The sequence below is a fragment of the Pestalotiopsis fici genome (genome assembly GCF_000516985.1).
Source record: "Pestalotiopsis fici W106-1 unplaced genomic scaffold PFICI_Scf_5, whole genome shotgun sequence".
Taxonomy (NCBI): Eukaryota; Fungi; Ascomycota; class Sordariomycetes; order Amphisphaeriales; family Sporocadaceae; genus Pestalotiopsis; species Pestalotiopsis fici.
This window is the reverse complement of record NW_006917095.1, coordinates 2,889,476-2,906,690: the sequence shown is the minus strand read 5'-3', so window position 1 is coordinate 2,906,690 and position 17,215 is coordinate 2,889,476. Positions and strand designations below refer to the sequence as shown.

General features: G+C 49.8%; 5 protein-coding genes across 5 annotated transcripts; 2 read left to right on the top strand and 3 right to left on the bottom strand.

The window, feature by feature from the left end:
* Positions 1 to 748: 748 nt before the first annotated feature.
* Positions 749 to 3,852, top strand: PFICI_08182 (uncharacterized protein; the record flags this gene model as incomplete). The annotated part of the gene is made up of 2 exons (XM_007836763.1): positions 749 to 1,747; positions 1,813 to 3,852. The coding sequence occupies 2 exons, from the start codon at positions 749 to 751 to the stop codon at positions 3,850 to 3,852; spliced, it is 3,039 nt and encodes a 1,012-aa protein (XP_007834954.1).
* Positions 3,853 to 4,712: 860 nt separating this feature from the next.
* Positions 4,713 to 6,278, bottom strand: PFICI_08181 (uncharacterized protein; the record flags this gene model as incomplete). The annotated part of the gene is made up of 5 exons (XM_007836762.1): positions 4,713 to 5,281; positions 5,370 to 5,434; positions 5,502 to 5,896; positions 5,949 to 6,053; positions 6,126 to 6,278. 5 exons carry the CDS (start codon positions 6,276 to 6,278, stop codon positions 4,713 to 4,715), a joined length of 1,287 nt encoding a protein of 428 aa, XP_007834953.1.
* A 2,120-nt stretch (positions 6,279 to 8,398) lies between these two features.
* Positions 8,399 to 9,049, bottom strand: PFICI_08180 (uncharacterized protein; the record flags this gene model as incomplete). Its single annotated transcript, XM_007836761.1, has 1 exon — positions 8,399 to 9,049. The coding sequence occupies one exon, from the start codon at positions 9,047 to 9,049 to the stop codon at positions 8,399 to 8,401; it is 651 nt and encodes a 216-aa protein (XP_007834952.1).
* Positions 9,050 to 11,241: 2,192 nt separating this feature from the next.
* PFICI_08179 (uncharacterized protein) lies at positions 11,242 to 12,271 on the bottom strand (the record flags this gene model as incomplete). Its single annotated transcript, XM_007836760.1, has 3 exons — positions 11,242 to 11,428; positions 11,497 to 11,984; positions 12,038 to 12,271. The coding sequence occupies 3 exons, from the start codon at positions 12,269 to 12,271 to the stop codon at positions 11,242 to 11,244; spliced, it is 909 nt and encodes a 302-aa protein (XP_007834951.1).
* A 1,522-nt stretch (positions 12,272 to 13,793) lies between these two features.
* Positions 13,794 to 15,699, top strand: PFICI_08178 (uncharacterized protein; the record flags this gene model as incomplete). Its single annotated transcript, XM_007836759.1, has 7 exons — positions 13,794 to 13,818; positions 13,874 to 14,290; positions 14,349 to 14,738; positions 14,791 to 14,825; positions 14,918 to 15,113; positions 15,164 to 15,347; positions 15,414 to 15,699. 7 exons carry the CDS (start codon positions 13,794 to 13,796, stop codon positions 15,697 to 15,699), a joined length of 1,533 nt encoding a protein of 510 aa, XP_007834950.1.
* Between the last annotated feature and the right edge of the window lie 1,516 nt (positions 15,700 to 17,215).

The following is a 17,215-nucleotide window of genomic DNA, read 5'->3' as shown; positions in this document are numbered from 1 at the left end:
TTTCCTTCTAATTCTGGTCCTTGGGGCTCGTCGACTTACGCACAGCAATTCATTACTCACTTCTTTTTTTTTTCTCCTCGGCTCTCAGCGACGTTGAAAGACGACGAAATCTACTATCCTCTTGAGAAAAGCAATTTTAAAGGCAACACCGGGCACGTGAAGTGATACTCTATTTCACGAGGAACGCTCCACACGTACCTCGTACACAGCAGCCAACGTGTATTCCTGTATTGCGTCCGGTGGATCGTCGTCTGCCCATTTCCGGTTGCGCTCCCGACTTTTATTACACCATGCCCAGAGCATAGTGATACAGACTAGACAGACAAGAGGTGACCAATTGTTTCTTCAACACAGCAACTGGGTCGACGAGGGTATCAGCCTTTTTAGCGCATCATTGTCCAGGGCCACGCCGTTGTTTGTAAACGTGCCTTCGGAGGATTCTGTCACTTTCGGCATCTCTGCATACGAACGTTTCCTATTCTCTCGTGTGGAGATTGCCAATTCGCGACCCTTGGGCCACCAAAAGCTCTGGCAGTTCGCCCCCCAGAAGTCCAGATCGAGAAAGTCGTATCTTATAACGCAATTCGCATTCCCTGTTGGCGATCATTAACCGTCCAAACCTATAACCACGCACGCACTGGCGCGAGATACCTCTGGTCTGAACACCCACACCACCCATAGCCACCCCCAGCCTCGACACTTGTAGCGGGACAATAGTTTCTCGTACCAAAGTTTGCTAAACCAACCAATGTCGCGGCCAGAGGAGCCGTCTGGCGGCTCGGCGACGCAGGCCCCCAAATTCTCGAGATATCGGAGCTTGAGAGCAAAGAGCGTCTCGACCGGTTCCAGTACCGCATCAAGTACTACTACTACTACTACTTCTACTCCTACTACTCATGCTCATGCCAACACGGCACAGCATGTCTCTCGGGTTCAATCGAGGGAATCAGAGCCTCCTGTAGGCGTTGCTGCGCCTGCGCCCGCGAACTCAATTGCCAGGTCCATGTCTCGCTACCGCAGGCGCGGGGCGAGTGTCTCTGTACCTGATGATAATGCAACCTCCAAAATTGCAGCTCCACAGGAATGCGCGCAACCTTTGTTGCCCCCTGTTCCTGCTATACCCTCCACTGTGAAGCCGAGCCATGATGGCCGCGACAACTTGCTTTTCTCCCAATCTCAGGACGACGGCCTGTCGATCCATCAGGACGACTTTCCTCTGCCTCCCTCCTCGCGACGCGACCGTCAGCTGCGCCATAGCGAGCGCGCAACGACAGACCTGGCCCGTCAGGCAAAAGAGCTTCAGGACCAACCCAACCACGACAGCCAGCGCATGAAAATGGCCCAACGAGACGATAGCGAGAGGCGGTGGCCCGACGATAGAGACCTCTCGCGGCATGTAGAGCAAGCTTTGCGTAACGAAGGCGGCGCTGAACGACCGTCGACGAGACAAAGGAAGAAGACGCTTGAGAATATCGAGACCTCAATGGCAAACAGACACCAGACTCCTTTAAAGTCCAAGAGCCCCGTGGTTGAAAAATTCGTTGCGTTGACGAAGCGTCGCAAAAGTAAAGAGGGCTTGTCGCCGACCTCGTCTACTGCCGGGTCCATTGCAGGCTCTGTAGATTTTGGTAATAGCCAAATCGACCTACCTGAAGTGCCCAAGCTACCCGTCGGAATCGAGGCTGGCGGCAAGGGTATTGTGCCACAAAAAGATGCTCCAGTCTCTGCGAGTAATCATGGCGATCGGGTAAGTTGCCACTTGAGAAAGAGTGTGTCTTTATGATTGCCAATATACTGATCTTTCTTGTCCAGATTGTCTCTGTGCGCTGCGGGCACCAGACTTTCGTTTTACCTATTACACCCGAGACCACACCGGTGGATGTTGTTTTGGAAACGGCCAAGAATATGACCTACGACCTGGAATGGAGCCCGCAACAGTGCGTAGTGCGGGAATCATATGGTCCTCTAGGCCTTGAGCGCCGCATTCGCAAGTATGAGCACATTCGGGATGTAATGAACTCGTGGGATCGAGACACCCACAACCACTTGATTGTCACAATATCAACCGATGTGAGGCAAGATCTGGACCTGGACATTGAATCAGTACCCGACGGTGAGGAGCCGCCAAGAGGGATGCAACTATACCTGTACCACTCAAATCGGCCTGGGAAATGGAGCAAGCGCTGGATCACGCTCACCGAAAACGGCCAGGTCCTCTGTGCAAAGAAACCCGATGCAAGCCCGTCAGAAAAGGACACGCTAAGCCTATGTCACATGTCAGACTATGACATTTATACACCAACGGAATCGCAGATGAGGCGCCGTCTCAAGCCTCCAAAGAAACACTGCCTTGCTATCAAGAGTCAACACAAGCCAGCCATGTTCATGGACACGGAAAACTATGTCCAGTACTTCTCCACCGACGACCCAGGCGTAGCAGCCTTGTTTTACGAGAAAGTACAAGGTTGGCGAAGCTGGTACCTGGTGGATCGTCAACCTGCGCCTCGTCGTTTCTCGATACCCAAGACGGACGAAAAACCACCACAACTTCCATTTGTTAAACATGCTCCTCAAAAGTCTGCCAACATTGCATCCGCTGGCGGACACCGTCTGAAAGTCTCCGTTGATGAGTCGCCTTACGCGCTCGGCGAGTTTCAACCGCTTCTTGACATGAAGCGTTTCGATAAGCGATTGTCATTGTTCGGGCAGGATTTCTTGCCTGCCCAAGCTGATCATCCCGAGATGCCCAAGCAAGCTTCGGCGTATGCCAGAAAGGCATCTAAAGATGGCAAAGCTGACGGTTTGTTGGTTGACAAGATTAAATCTAGTGACGACGATGCATTCACTGGCAACGGATTGCTGGGACAAGATTACGAGGCTCGCAAGGCAGGTCTAGAGAAAGCGGGCGCCAATACTCGGACTATGAGAAAGGATTCCGGTACGAAGGAGGATCATTTCATGCCGGGGTCACTTCTGCCGAACCAGCGTCGAGAAACCGATAATTCACGAAAAGTAGACGCTTCGTGGTTTCCGTCGGCGCTGGAACATTCAGCCAAATATCGCGAGCCTGAGGCGCCACGCCCAAACACGTCTGCCGGTGTGGTCAGTACTCGGTCCCCTCATGGACGCTCGCGCTCAGGCTCACGGCCGCCTCCCGTGCCGCAACAAAGCCAGAGCCGTACAAGGCCCGACCGGGACCGGCCTCCCATGACAGCTCTTCCACGTCCTCTGGGTTCGCATGATCCCCGGTCTGCGGATAACCTCCATGCTCTTGCCAATGGCCGCCAGCAACCAAAGCCGCTTGTGGACTTGACGCCAGCAATACGCGAACCTCCACAGTGGGCCAAGAAGGGCCATGGTGTGCAACCTACCGAGGGCATGCGTCACCTTGTTGACATGATCAGCGTTGGCGGTCCCAATGATAAGCCACATGGGCTTCTCGAAGTTCCGCCTCGTAGTGCGCTTCGGAAGAGTCCAACAAACACAGCACCGTTACTCGGCGCCACCTTACAAAGCTCCTCGCCGGTCCCCAGAAGCGGTGGCGGGCTGAGTAGGACGAGGTCGAAAAGCTCAGGGGCGCCCCCCAGCAGACCCCTCATTCGCGACGTACCTCCTGTGCCGACAATGCCGCCGACACTCCCCGGTGCTGTCGGCGGTGGTAGCGGCGGCAGGTCAATGACAATGACCGACAAGGACCGGATCAAAATGGACGCCATGCGCGACGCCATGATGGCCCGTGAGCGTGAATTCAAGGATCGCGAACGGGGAAGAGCCAGGGGTAGGGACCGCGAACGAGAAGCGAGGGAAGAGTTTTACTCATCCGGACGAACGGGGACGATGAAAGTGGTTTAAAGCGTCCTTTACTCATTGATTGTTGTTGCATATTGGAGCGTCGAAAAGAACTTGGATACCTCATTTGAAAAAAATTGCTTTGGTTTTGGGAAAAAGTCAATCCGGACGACCTGGTCATTTTCGTCGACCACGGCCAGGATCTGGGACTTTTTGTCTTATTTTGGGATACGAGGAAAACGGCATACTTCTCGCGGGAAAACTTATTCTGCATACGCGAGCGCGCGAGTACCATGATGATTTGATATGAAGTTTTACAAGATTGATTTTCATGAGCAGGCTGCAGAGGGTTGCTTTTTTCTCTAGACCGAATAACACAAGATGGGAAAGGCTTGATGTTTAAATAAGTAGCATATGATCCAAAGCCTGGTATATATCATTGGGCTATAATAGTAATGTTAAATCATGCACTATATCTGCAGTCTTACCACACTTTGCCCATTCTCAAGTCCAGATAGTTTGCGACCAAAATGGCCCTCCTTTGCTTGCGATCCCCAATCCATGTCGATGATCTATCTACTGGCTTTGGAAAACGATGTCTTGGAGCTCGAACTCGGGGCGGTGCGAGTAGAGGGAAAGTGGCATTCTGCTGTGCTTGCGGATGTAGAAAAATGGCAGCTATGGTTTCAATCATTGGACAGAATGGCCAACAATGGCAAGTGATGAGCCCAGGCTTCAACCCGTGCCTATAAGCGTTCCAGGCCGACAGTGAACAACAGATACCTATATTGTGATGAACACGGCGGGCATACGTGGTCAAGCTCCAATATAGATATAGAGACTTGCCCAATGCAGAATATTTCTGGTAACTGGCAACAACCCATTTGTATTCGGACAAATCAGTTTAAGAATCTTCTATGTATTCATATCTCGAGGTGAAACTCGACACATGGTAATTTGGAATGACACGAGTCATGCATAGATATTTTGTCATCATCCTCAAGTCCTGCAATCACGGCATGATCCCCAACGAGGCCTTCTTGTGAGCTCGCCTTCAAGGAATGCGTAGTGTAGCCCTCATTGCCTGGTTGTTGCGGAGACCCATTCGAGCAATTGTGGTTCCTGGCGGGAATGACTTCCTCCATGTGGATATCCACCGTCTGTTCCTCGTCTGCCAATCTTGTTGTGCCGGCATTGGATTGGAGACTGAAGAGACTGTAGGGTGCCATGATGCGGGACAAAGGCGACATGTTCTTTTTCCCACAGCTGACGGCAGACTTGTGGTTCTTTTGGCCATGGCTGCTACTCGACGGGGCAAACTTGGCACTTGCGGGAACGGCTACGGCTGCGCCGGGAGAAGAGCCCGAAAGCCCGGGCAGGCCGAGAGTCTGACCAATGCTGTGGAAGAGTGGCCGCAAGGTTGCAAGACTTCCGGCTGCAATAGCGAGGCCGATTTCGACTTGTGACCAGATGGCTATATCTGCGGTTGACCCTGCGATCCCACCAGATCAATCTCATTTCTTCCCCACGTCAAGGCAGTGTGTAGTTTCAGAATGTCGAGGAGGATTCGTTCAACTTACACAAAAAGTCGTTTCCACGAAAGTTTTCAACATATGCAAGGCGGACAACAACAGCGCAACTAGCTCTAAAATGCAGAGTCATGGTCAGAACCTGCTTCCTGGCAACTCGTTTGGAATGGGATATAGACTCACACCGCTGCCATACCAAGGATAGGTATGATCGCAATCTTTGTCCTCAGGCTCATCTGAAGCTGCCAGACCATCCATATGGGTAAAATAGTAAAAGTGAAATCAGTAATAATGGAAAAGGCGCTGTACGTATAGGTGACATAGACGATGGTGTCGATTGAAATGCAGGAACCCCCGCTCGCTGGGTCAGCAACCCGGGTCCAGAAAAAGGAAATAGGTCTGCATTGGAACATGGCAATGAAGAAGAAAATGATGCCGCAGACGACGGTGAGCCACCAGGCAATGTAAATGATGATCCGGTGGGTGCGATCGGGGGTGAGACGCAGTAGAAAACAGGCGATGCTAGACTTGACTAATATCATGCTGGTGCAGTATGTAAGGTAGGCGAAATACCACCACTATATTCGGTCAACTGCTATTTCATGAAACTATTACATGGGTTCACTGTACCTCGAAAGCAGTGGTCATGGAATCGAGCTCTAAATTCCAATAATGTCGACCAGTGCCGTGTACAGCACCTTCAAAACAGATGACGGTATTAAAGGTGAATGATATCTAAACAATCATTAGTCTGATCCTGAATTTTTGCTTACCAGTAGAAAAGGGTATATTGGGGGCTTGGCTAACCATTGCAAATATCATTAACCAATCATCTATGCCAAACTTTTTCATTAGGGTGGCTCGAGCCCAGGTCCGCAACAATACTGGCGGCAGCGCAATGGTAAACATGGCCCATGTCACGCCCTCCACCAAAGGAGATCGGTTGGGTATCTCAGCCATTGGTATGTACTGATTCTGCTGGCAGCAGTATGGAAATGTAAACGAGTGGCACCGATTCTGGTGAAGGGAGGATTTAGGATGGCATCTGTAACAAGTGTTGCTCTCCCTGCTCGAGTCGCGGTCCGAGGAAGAATTCACATATCCTTTGGTCCAAGAAAGGGACCAAATTCGAAATGCGCCAAACAAAATCGAGAAATGAAGAAGTCGTAACCTTTCCAGCCTCGAAAGAAGCACAAGCTAGCGGGATTGCCAGGGCATTAATATGTTCAGTCTAGTCTGTGAGAAACAGAGAGCGACGACCGAACGCGAGAAAATGACCGACGCCGTTTAGCTGCCGCCATAATGTGGCATCTTTTCTTGATGCGGCAACTTTGTCAGACACGTACGTGTGTGTGTGCAAGGCTCACAAGAAGCCACCCCCATGGCTAGGCAGTTGTGATGATCTAGGGTACAAAGCCACAAAAAGTCAAACTTGCGAGGTCGTGGGTGGGAATATTCTAGTTTTAGAGTTTCGCGTATAGCTAGCTACTGCAAATAGTATGCAGATGTCGCCGATCGACGCATGCTACCAGTCAGTAGTAGGCTGCTGGATGTCTTGGGATATCAAATCATCCTCTTGCATATATTCGCCCATAAGGACTTTTGATGCTGATCAAAATGAATTCGATAATCATTAGATTATACTGAGGACTCTTTAAATTGGAAATATGAAAGGCATGCAATTCTCGTGTGAGCGATTGTCAGTGAGGAGCATGGTGACTAGCTGATTAGTGTGGAATTCGATGCGTCTAAGGCGATTGGAGAAGGACACACAGACGCTGAAGGTTCTTTCAGAATATTTTGCAGCGACCTTCCTCGATATATGCTTCATAATCTCACATATACTGAGAGAAGATGAAAAAGTCATGATGTTCATTCAAGACATTGTCAAAAGTAGCAGGGCTGAGCGCTATCTCTTATTGGTGTCAGTGCAACTGGGGGCGTGAATCTTTTGCCCGATTAGTGATAGAATTACTCACTATAGAACATGATTGCCATCAGGTCTAAGACCGGATGTGCCGCGGTCCACCGCTAGACTAAACTCAAAATTCGCACTCCCGTGTGACGAGCGACGATGTTATTGCGCCGAACAAAAACACAACAGATCCTTGACATTGCGAGGTATAGCTCGGCGCTCTAGCCGGTCGGTTGGAAGAAATACCCCTGCTTCGGATTGGGTATCCGCTGCGTAGTGGCTTTTAACATCCGGAAGTCAAAGAAAGCACCAAACATGACCTGAAGAGGAGCCCAACGATTACGTATTGCCTGCCAGATGCGCGCTTGGCGCGCTTCCTTGAAAAGCTCTGAGGAAGCTAAGATGCAAAGCGGTGCAAGTTGCGTGAGACTTGATTGATAGGATTCAGCGACGGGCGAGTGAACTTGTGCTGGTAGATTGGCTATTTTGCGGGGAATTACGCGATATTGGTCTGATCCTCGAGACGATGAGCATATAAGTTTAGTAATGTGCTTGTAGGGCTCTGCCATGCATTATCAAGGGGTCTCGGACGCTGAGATATCCCTGAAAGCGATCAATGCAAGGGATTGCGATCATCTATTCCATCACAACCCATCACAGTCTGTGCCATGACCAAACATGCAGACGCTCTGCAAAACTCAGGGGGGTTGTGAAGATCTGACCATGAATTCATGAACGATGATATTTGCGGCTCAGCTAATCATCCAACTATTGTCAATAAGGGATGCATGATTTTAATCATTGTTGAGAAAGCTCGTGACAGCCTGACTTGATAAAAAAACTCATTAGTAGACTTGTATGAGGAATTTTGAGGATATCTAGATCTGATCTCGCTTCCATCCATAGCGTGTAGTCGCCTTGGTCAATTCACAGGATTCACATCATGACTACGATTTGCAGGATATTTCTGCTCCATGCCTATGCAGTTGTCAGGTCACCTGGCCAAGGGTACACAACAACGGTCTAAGCTAGCAAAAGTTGGCGACCAATGTTTGTGTTCATAACCAACGCTAACTCATCTCCGTCTTAGTAATAAGTGCTGAGCCTGTCACGGTACAACACGGTACCGTTGTCCAAGACTTTGGTCTATAGTACACGCCGCTCTCTAACGTCCACGGTAGTCTGCGCCGACTAGCTCACCGACTGCCTTCTGCCTGTCCACATTAAGCCCCTTGAGCTCATCCTTGAGCTCCTGGATATCCTCATCCTCTTCATCGTCTTCGCCCTCGTCGCTAGGCAAGTCATCTTCTTTATCGCCGTCGCTCTCTCCATAGACACTATCCGCCGCTCCAGCGTCGACGACAAAATCGACACGATCAAAAAAGTCAGTGTCGCTGTTGACCGCGGGCGCAGAGTCCTTGATTTGCCACCGCGCCACCTTGACCGTGGTAAAATGGGCCCAGGTAACGACGTACTCGTGAGTGCCGTCGCTGTCGTCAACGGCTTGCTTGATGGACTCTTGGTCCTGGGTCACATCCAAGTCGCGCTCAGCCCAGGTGGCGCCCTTTGGTGACGAGTCCCATTTCTTGAGTCCATGTGCGTACTTTTTCGCGTATTCGTTGGCCACGTCGAGGGTGGAGAAGACGCTCAGCACTCGATAGCCTTCCTCGCCCTTGGTCCGTGAGAGATCGCGAGGATGGAGGTTCTCTGCCACAATGTAGATGGACGGTTGAGATGCGAGATATTGATCAAGGGTCTGGTTTGTGGAAGAGGAAGAAGAAGTGGCAGCTGCCTTTCTAGCTGAGCTGCGTGTCATGATTGTGGTGTGATGGTGCTTTGAGAACGAATTGTGGTGTTGAATGGTGAGCTTGATGTGCTTGGATGTGGCATGTGTTGTGGCCTTTTATAGTCGTGTTTGCCCTGGGGGTTGATTCATCTTGATCTCGTCTAGGCAACAGCATCCTCGGCAGTCTCATTGTGAAATATACAACTGCAACTTTGGAAGTATTTTGTGTTCTGGAGCGACCTCGCCAGCCTTGGAGACGAACAAGTACTTTCAAACTTGTGCCATCATTGCCACGTACCATTGCATTGGTCGGTCCCTACAAAGAAGGAACTCTATCAGTGCTGTGCCGCAATCAGCAGGAAGTAATGGCAGGCTCTAGGTAGGCATAATGTCTAAACTGTGCACCACTACACGCAATGACCAATAAAGATACGGACTTTCTCGCGTCGAGTTCCATATGAAACTGAATGCAGAATCCTTTCAAGTGCTCGGCATTATTCCTAGTGCACGATGTATGAAGGACTATACTTTCTGGACAAGTATTCACTTGGCAGCCAGGGCACTCTGGGGGTTTATAAGCTGGTACCAATTCAAGATCCCTGTTCATGCATGCGGACTTTATGCAAGGTTGCTCTGTTGTGTATTTTTGTGCTACAATTCACGCCATTTGCACACAACTAAGCAGAATCCTGCAATCGCAGCTAGTGCTGAAAGTATTGACTACCACAAAGCAAGGCTCTTAATAGGCAAAATACGGGTCACTCAGTACATACTTCTTTAACATTATTTCACATTCGATGTGATAGCGCGTTAATACGACACAATAACACCGAGACGAGCTGAACTATTCCTGGCACCAAGCATCCTTTCATCTCCATCTTCTGAACCATTCAGAAATACATTTTTCACACAATGCCTCAACATCATGATTGTTCCCTGATGCATCCGAATGTGCATTGACGCTGAGGGTTTATGTGGTAGACCATCCCGTATCTACACGATATCTTACAGATACCAAGGACCATCTCGCTGCGATATAGGCGCTGAAGCAGTTCACACAAGTGTGATCGTCGGATAAGGGCAGAATCCAGCTGGCCATGGACTGTTGCGGCGGGTTGGCGTTCATGTGTATCTTGGTCACCATGTTGCCGAGGTCCATGAGCTCGCGCATGCGCTACTTGCGCTCATGTTGGTAGCAGAGGAGGTCACACCGAGGGCCATGGCAATGATCTTTGCTGCTCTTGGTTTCTGTCCCAGATAACGTGCTCTAGATGGTTCATGAGGGACGTGATGCCTCCAAGGGCCCAGTGGCCCCCCTCACACTCTGTCCTACATGGGGCTTCACCTTGTGCGCGACGTGGTCAGCGCAATGCAACCGTGCTGCCAGTGCTCCATGACACACTCCTCGGTGGAAAATGACCGTGGCCCATTTGCGGTGTTTCTAGATCTCCTAGAAGACGAGCTCGTCCGTCAAGGATTTGTCAGTCTCGGCATCCGATTGGCGTTCTAACGGGTTTGTTATGGGGAAAGATGAGAAGAAGTAGACGGCTTTGGACTACAGGGTGATGAGGAAGTTGTAGTCGTCACTGCAAACCATGGTGAGGTAGAGAATGCAGGGTGTCATGAAGACGAGCCGTCTTGCACGAGGGATTGTGCGACGTCTTATTCTTGGTCTACATGAGACCCGGCGACGTCTTGGTCCCGTGGTCCGCATCATCAGCGACTCCGCTCAACGGTCGGCATCGCCAGAGGCTACATTCGGGCGGTGGAGATTCAATGCTCTCTGACTTGTTTAGTATCGCAGCGGACAATTTATTGTACTGGGAGATGATGGCCATGGTCAGCAAGCACTATGCCCGCTCCCTAGTACAACTAACGAGAAGCACTTGGCGATCTTTTGCGCGGGTAAAGTATAAGCCAGTTGTACTGAGGTGAAAGGTGTTGATCGATTGATTGATGACTGGGATTGATCTGATCCATCACTGGTATTCAATCGTGTTTCCTTTTCATCTTTATTATAGACTGCCATTTCAACCCAATTTGTACTTCCATGCTCATTCCACAGACCTTGAATAACCGAGTTTGACAGTAGGCCTTCCAGACTGTATAGAAAGCATCCTGTTGAGCAAAATAAAAGACCCCCTCCCTCCTAAACCTCCAAAATATGACGCTTTCCGAGCCAATACCATTGTATTATTTCGCACATTTTGTTGAGGACTGGTTCATTCATCTCCCTTTATCCCGTCCTCCTTGATTTCTGTTCCCCGATCAAACTGCCTTTGGAGCAGGCGAGGCGTCGCTTGTTCGCTGCTGTCCAATCTCACGTGGTCTGATCTAAAGCTTTGGACGCGGGGCAACTCCATGTTGGAACGGTCTGTAAACTTGATTTTACAGGCTAGAATATCAATGCTAAAAATTTATAGTCAGCTGCATTAGTTTCGGTAGTAACCATTGACCGGCACGTTGGAAGGACTTACTACATCATCAGGGGAAACATGCACTCCAGTGTGTATATGAAGCGGTCGACTTGGCCGGCAGTTGTTAAGGCCTGTGGTAGGGACGGACAAAACGCATAAGTGATCGCTCTGGAGATGCCAAGCAGAGCTAAAGAAGCAACTCGAGTCTCGGTACTTCGCATAAGGTGCTGCAAAAGACTGGTGTTTAACAGCGTATCGATCGAGGCCCTTTGCGCTGAAGCAAATTTGCGCAGCAGAAAGAAGGCACTCAGGCATTCCAATACGGCTATAAGTGAAAAATAGCCGACGTGAAGATAATTGACCGATTGTTGGTACTTTGTATCCGGGTCTTGGATGATTTTAATTCGACCAACCAGTATGACAAGGCGTACGGTGATGATGGCCGACACGACTGTCCAGAATAGAATACAAAAGACCATGCGGCTTCGAGATTTTAAGAGTTTGATCAGGATGGCGTAGCTATAAAAGGATACGCCAACTTCTTGTATCTTTCTCGTGTCAAGATTCATGTATACAACCAACCGTCCGCACGAGGACTTACAAGCCAGAAGATATCAGCAAACCCAGAGGCCACCAAAGTATTCGTTAAAGGATGGTCGGAATAGAAAGCATAGTAGCAGAGTCCATTAGCTACCGCGCCGGCCGCGCTGACAATGATGGGGATGAGAACAACAATCGACAGCTTTGTGATGCTGATAACGACGAGGCCGTAGAGTACATTGACCAGGCCAACTGTGCTGAGAATAGCCCAGCTTTGCTCAAAGTAGAGCCCCATGTCTAGATTTAGCGGAAATGCAGCAGCCACAAAGCACCGTTCATGAGATAGGACAAGTGGTGGAGATCCAACCGAGTGGGTTCCAGTCGCACCAAAGTGTATATATGTGTACGCAGACGGGTCCCAGAACCCACGACCTTTCCCCGGATTGGGGTTCCAACATGTTGGTTGCGGGGGGCAGGGATATACCAGCCATACACAGTAGTCCCGTCGCCTCCTCGCGTGACAGTTTAGCGAAAGTCTGGGGTAAGAGTGTCTCGACTGGGGAAAAAATGCGCCGCCGCCCATAGGCGAGCCGGCGGCCAGGCACCGCGGAGAAAACCCTGATCATATCACGCTGCACGTTGATTTCCCCCGTCGCTGTCTGCCCACGTCCATTAACTTGACCGTTCCCTACACGTCAGGCCTGAAGACGCCACAACATGTTAGAGTGTTGGAGGACTGGGCTCAAGAGAGCCTATCAGCGCTAGATGGGATACGCGTACATCCCATTTGACAATGACCTTGATCCATGTTGTCGGGAAATTGTGGCTTTCCACGCCGCCTCCTTACACACGCCACCTCGGAGCACTTGAAATGGGTCATTTTATTGCCCGAATGCCATGTTGACTGTCTCTTGAGAAGGCCATCCCCAATGAGATATCCCTTGTTCCCTACTTACTATTCTGTCAAGGTTCTTCCGTTATGGCGTTGGGATTCAACAATAGGCCAGGTTCGTAATAAGAAGGTTGTGGAAACTTCATCAGGCTGGGCGTAAACCGTGCACACATAATTTATACATTGTACGCAGCTTGAGATCTCAAGAGGGGAGTGTTGCCTTTCTCGTCCCAATGCTCACACAAAATCCGCTGTGAATGAAGCTCATGTACGCCCTCAAGGAAATGACAGGATAACTAGAAGATCAAAGACTCACTGGGCGAAGCCTTGTACTGATTTAACTTTCATGCTCTTCCAAGAGATGTACTTGCGCCATTTATCTTATATGGAGTGCTCGTATGCAGCTCGGCAGATGCTGCATCCTGATAGGCGCGCATTAGAGCAATCCGGCCATTCCCGGCGCCCGCCATCTTTTCCCCGGCCCCCTTCCTTCTACCCCGAGCATCACTTAGTGCGGTGGGTTCTCCGGCGGGGAAGGGGGGGCTATAAGCCATACATAGTGCACACTTTCCCTGTATAATTGCTCATACGTATCAGTGTATCTAGACAGGAATGGCTGTTACTTGTATTTTAAAGTCTGCTATTTTTGTGGGCACCGACTTTTAGTAGCATGTATGGTACGATTTGAACTGTTTGAGGCGCAGGCCTCCCCATTCGAGCGCTTCAAATGATATCATCACGATTCACGGACTCTAAGCGGAACCAAAGATGACATATGTGTCGATCTTTACAACTCGAAATAAGAAGAAATGAGGTTTAAAAGGGCCACGGCTCTGTCGAAAAGAGATGAGTTCCTTTATGAATAGGTAGTCAAATAAGACACTGGCCATCATATCTCTGTAAAATCTACTCGGGATAGAATAAGATGTATCGCATCTGGAATATTTATGGTATGAGTGCCGAAGGCCCCTTGATATTGCCACGAAGCTAAGTATCCATATACAGTTTTGGCCGCTTTCGGCACCATTGGCGGCATGCTGTTTGGCTTCGACATCAGCTCCATGAGCGCCTGGATCGGATCGGACCAATACCTCGACTACTTTCACCGGCCCGACTCCACCCTACAAGGAGGCATCACGGCCTCAATGTCTGCTGGATCACTTGTCGGAGCTCTGGTCGCTGGCTTCCTGGCGGACAGGCTTGGGCGTCGCGGAGCCCTGCAGGCTGCCTCGGTCGTGTTTGTCGTGGGCGCCGTGTTGCAGGCCTCGGCTCAAAACGTCGCTCACCTGATTGTTGGCCGTGTCGTCAGCGGGCTGTCTATTGGCGTTACTAGTTCGCAAAGCTGTGTATACCTTGCCGAGCTGGCCCCGTCGCAGATCCGTGGCCGCATCGTTGGTATACAACAATGGTCCATTGAATGGGGTTTGTCGCACTTCTTTCACCTTCTCCCCCTCAGTATGGTTGCTGAAGAAGGCTACAGGCATCTTGATCATGTACTTGATATCCTATGGTTGTGTCAACGCTATTCACTCGCCGAACGCCTTCCGCATCTCTTGGGGAGTCCAGGGAATACCGGCCATTGTGCTGTTTGTGGCCCTGTTCTTCTTTCCCGAATCTCCTCGATGGCTCGGTCAGAAAGACCGCTGGGACGAGTGCTGGGAAGTGCTTGCACACCTGCACGGTCATGGGGACCGAAACAGCCCCGTCGTCCTTACTGAGCTAGAAGAGGTCAAGGAGGCTGCACGCGTAGCAGCAGAATCATCAGATGTCAGCGTCTTGGGCCTCTTTGGCCCAGGAATGTGGAAACGCACCTTGGCTGGATGTTCTGTACAAGTCTGGCAACAGTTGCTCGGTGGAAACGTTATGCTCTGTGGGTGTTTATACCCCAAGACATGAAATGACTAGGCTAACTCTTCAAACAGACTATCTGGTCTACATTTTCAACATGGCAGGAATGGTTTGTATCCCCCTCAGTGTCCGCAAGTCGAGTCGTGCCAGCCTTTGGTACAATAAATTAAACAATATCAGGATGTGCTAACCTTTTTGAAGAGTGGAAATGTAGCCTTGACTTCGTCCATCATACAATACGTCATCTTCCTCGTGACAACTGGCGGGATACTTCCCATTGTCGACCGCGTCGGCCGCAGAACTCTTTTGATCGCCGGAGCCATCGTGTGCTGCATTATCCACTTTGCAACCGGAGGCATCATGGCCTCGTACGGACACCCTGTCGACAGCATCAATGGTAAGTCTCACCACCATCAAGTTTAGTTATAGAATTTAACATTTTCCTAGGAAATGACATTCTTCGGTGGGAGATTAGCGGCGCACCGGCCAAGGGCATCATCGCACTTTGCTACATCTTTGTCGGAGTCTACGGATTGACGTGGGCTCCGATCGGCTGGATTTACTGCTCCGAGGTGTTCCCGCTCAAGTATCGTGCCGTCGGTGTCGGTCTCTCTGCTGCCTCAAATTGGACGTAAGTGCATATATTCAATGAGTGGGCGCCTCACAGCAATCCATGAATGCTCACACAACACTACAGGTTCAATTTGGCCCTGGCCTTCTTCGTCCCACCTGCCTTTACATACATCCAGTGGAAGACTTATATGATTTTCGGCACCTTTTGTGCAGTCATGACGGTGCACATCTTCTTTACGTATCCCGAAACTTCTGGCAAGACGCTCGAGGAGGTGGACGAGCTTTTTGCCTCCAAAGTCCCCGCTTGGCGCAGCAAGAATGCCACGCAGAAATTTGAAGATCGCGTGGCAGCCGTGGAGAAGTCGGCCGATATTGTTCATCATGAGAACAGAGAGACAACTTCGAGTTGATTTTGCTCGCCGTTGATGAAAACGGAAAAGCAGGACATTTGTGCAAGGCAGCTGGCATGTGCCAGAATTGAGACCTCACATCAGGAATCTACGAGGGCGTCATTCCACGGCTGGAAGTGTCCTTGCTTGCAAGGACTTCGACAACCCAAGAAAATTCCCACTATAGAAAGCATAGATGGAACTTCACCGGACGCTGGAAGATGTGCCATTGTCCCCAGTTTTGTCGAGAGGGGACAAATTGGCTTGGGGTCTACGGGACTTTCTCCGTGGGGGAATACTTTAATTGACTTGACGTGCAGGAACAACTGGTGCGTGGTGCTTATTTGAGACTCTGCACTTGGGAAGTGCTATAATACAAAGGTGCTTGCTAAATCATATAAGCAATCAAGAACTCAATCGCAATATTGCGACTGTAGACTATACGATACTAGAGGTAGCGAGAATCATAATACGAGGAATTCGGACAATGTTAAGAAGCCGATTCGAGAGCTTAAGTAAATAAATCGCGCAGGGTATATTCTCAGCGTGGTACTATCGGATGATGTATGGTAGGGGAGCTTAGTGAGTCTGTTTGCCACGTTTCTTTGACAGAGGTAGACCATGTTCCGTTTCAACACTTGATGTCGAAAGATAGCTCCTGGTACAAACCAAAGCCATGGTATTTGTGACGCAACATGGACAGTCTCATGATGCAAGAGTGCATATGGATTCTCAAGGCTGGCAAAGTTTTAACGCTGTCTACCTAGTATCAGCGGCCAAAAAACAATCAGAGTCTGTGGTAATCTGCAGACTGTTTTTTTGACTCTTTGTCTGCAGGACGACACATTGTCCAAGTTGCATGGGCAGATTTCGTTCGTGAGACATTGCGCTCGAGGTAGCCAAACACTGAACTTTCGGTGTAAGGTTTTTCGGCGTATGCTGCAAGGCTAATGTTTCGCACATGCTGGGGGCATTCGCATCAATGTGTTCCTCCTGAGAAGATCACCCCCATATCTTGATCAACGTGGACCGTGACAGCCCAGCAAAGATGGCGTTTCATGCCGTGTACACACTACCCATTTGCTTGATATGTTCCGGAAAGCTACCCGACTTGACAGGACCATTCCAAGTATCTCCATTGTTGGCACCGAGTGAACACAGGTTACGCGATTTACAAGATACCCAAGTTGTTCAGAAGAAAGCAAATGGTGGACGGATTTTGGCCCTATTTGAGTGGATGGGCCTTGTTTGCTGGTGAAATTGGGAAGTTGCTGCGCATGTTTTGGTTTGCTATAATGCGACAAGCGTGCACATAGGCTCAAGCCTTGATTATTCCGTACAGTCCAGTACTAGAGGGATGTGATTCTTGTACAGTATCTCATCATCTACAGTGATGACTGACATGCTTCTGGTCTGCAGCTGAGGGGCGGCGTGCTTGGTATCTGGCATTCTTTTGCTTCGCTGGTTGCAAGGATGAAACCCCTTTTCTGAACTGTGGATATTTCCTTTTCATATGTGACAACCTCCAAAACAGGAC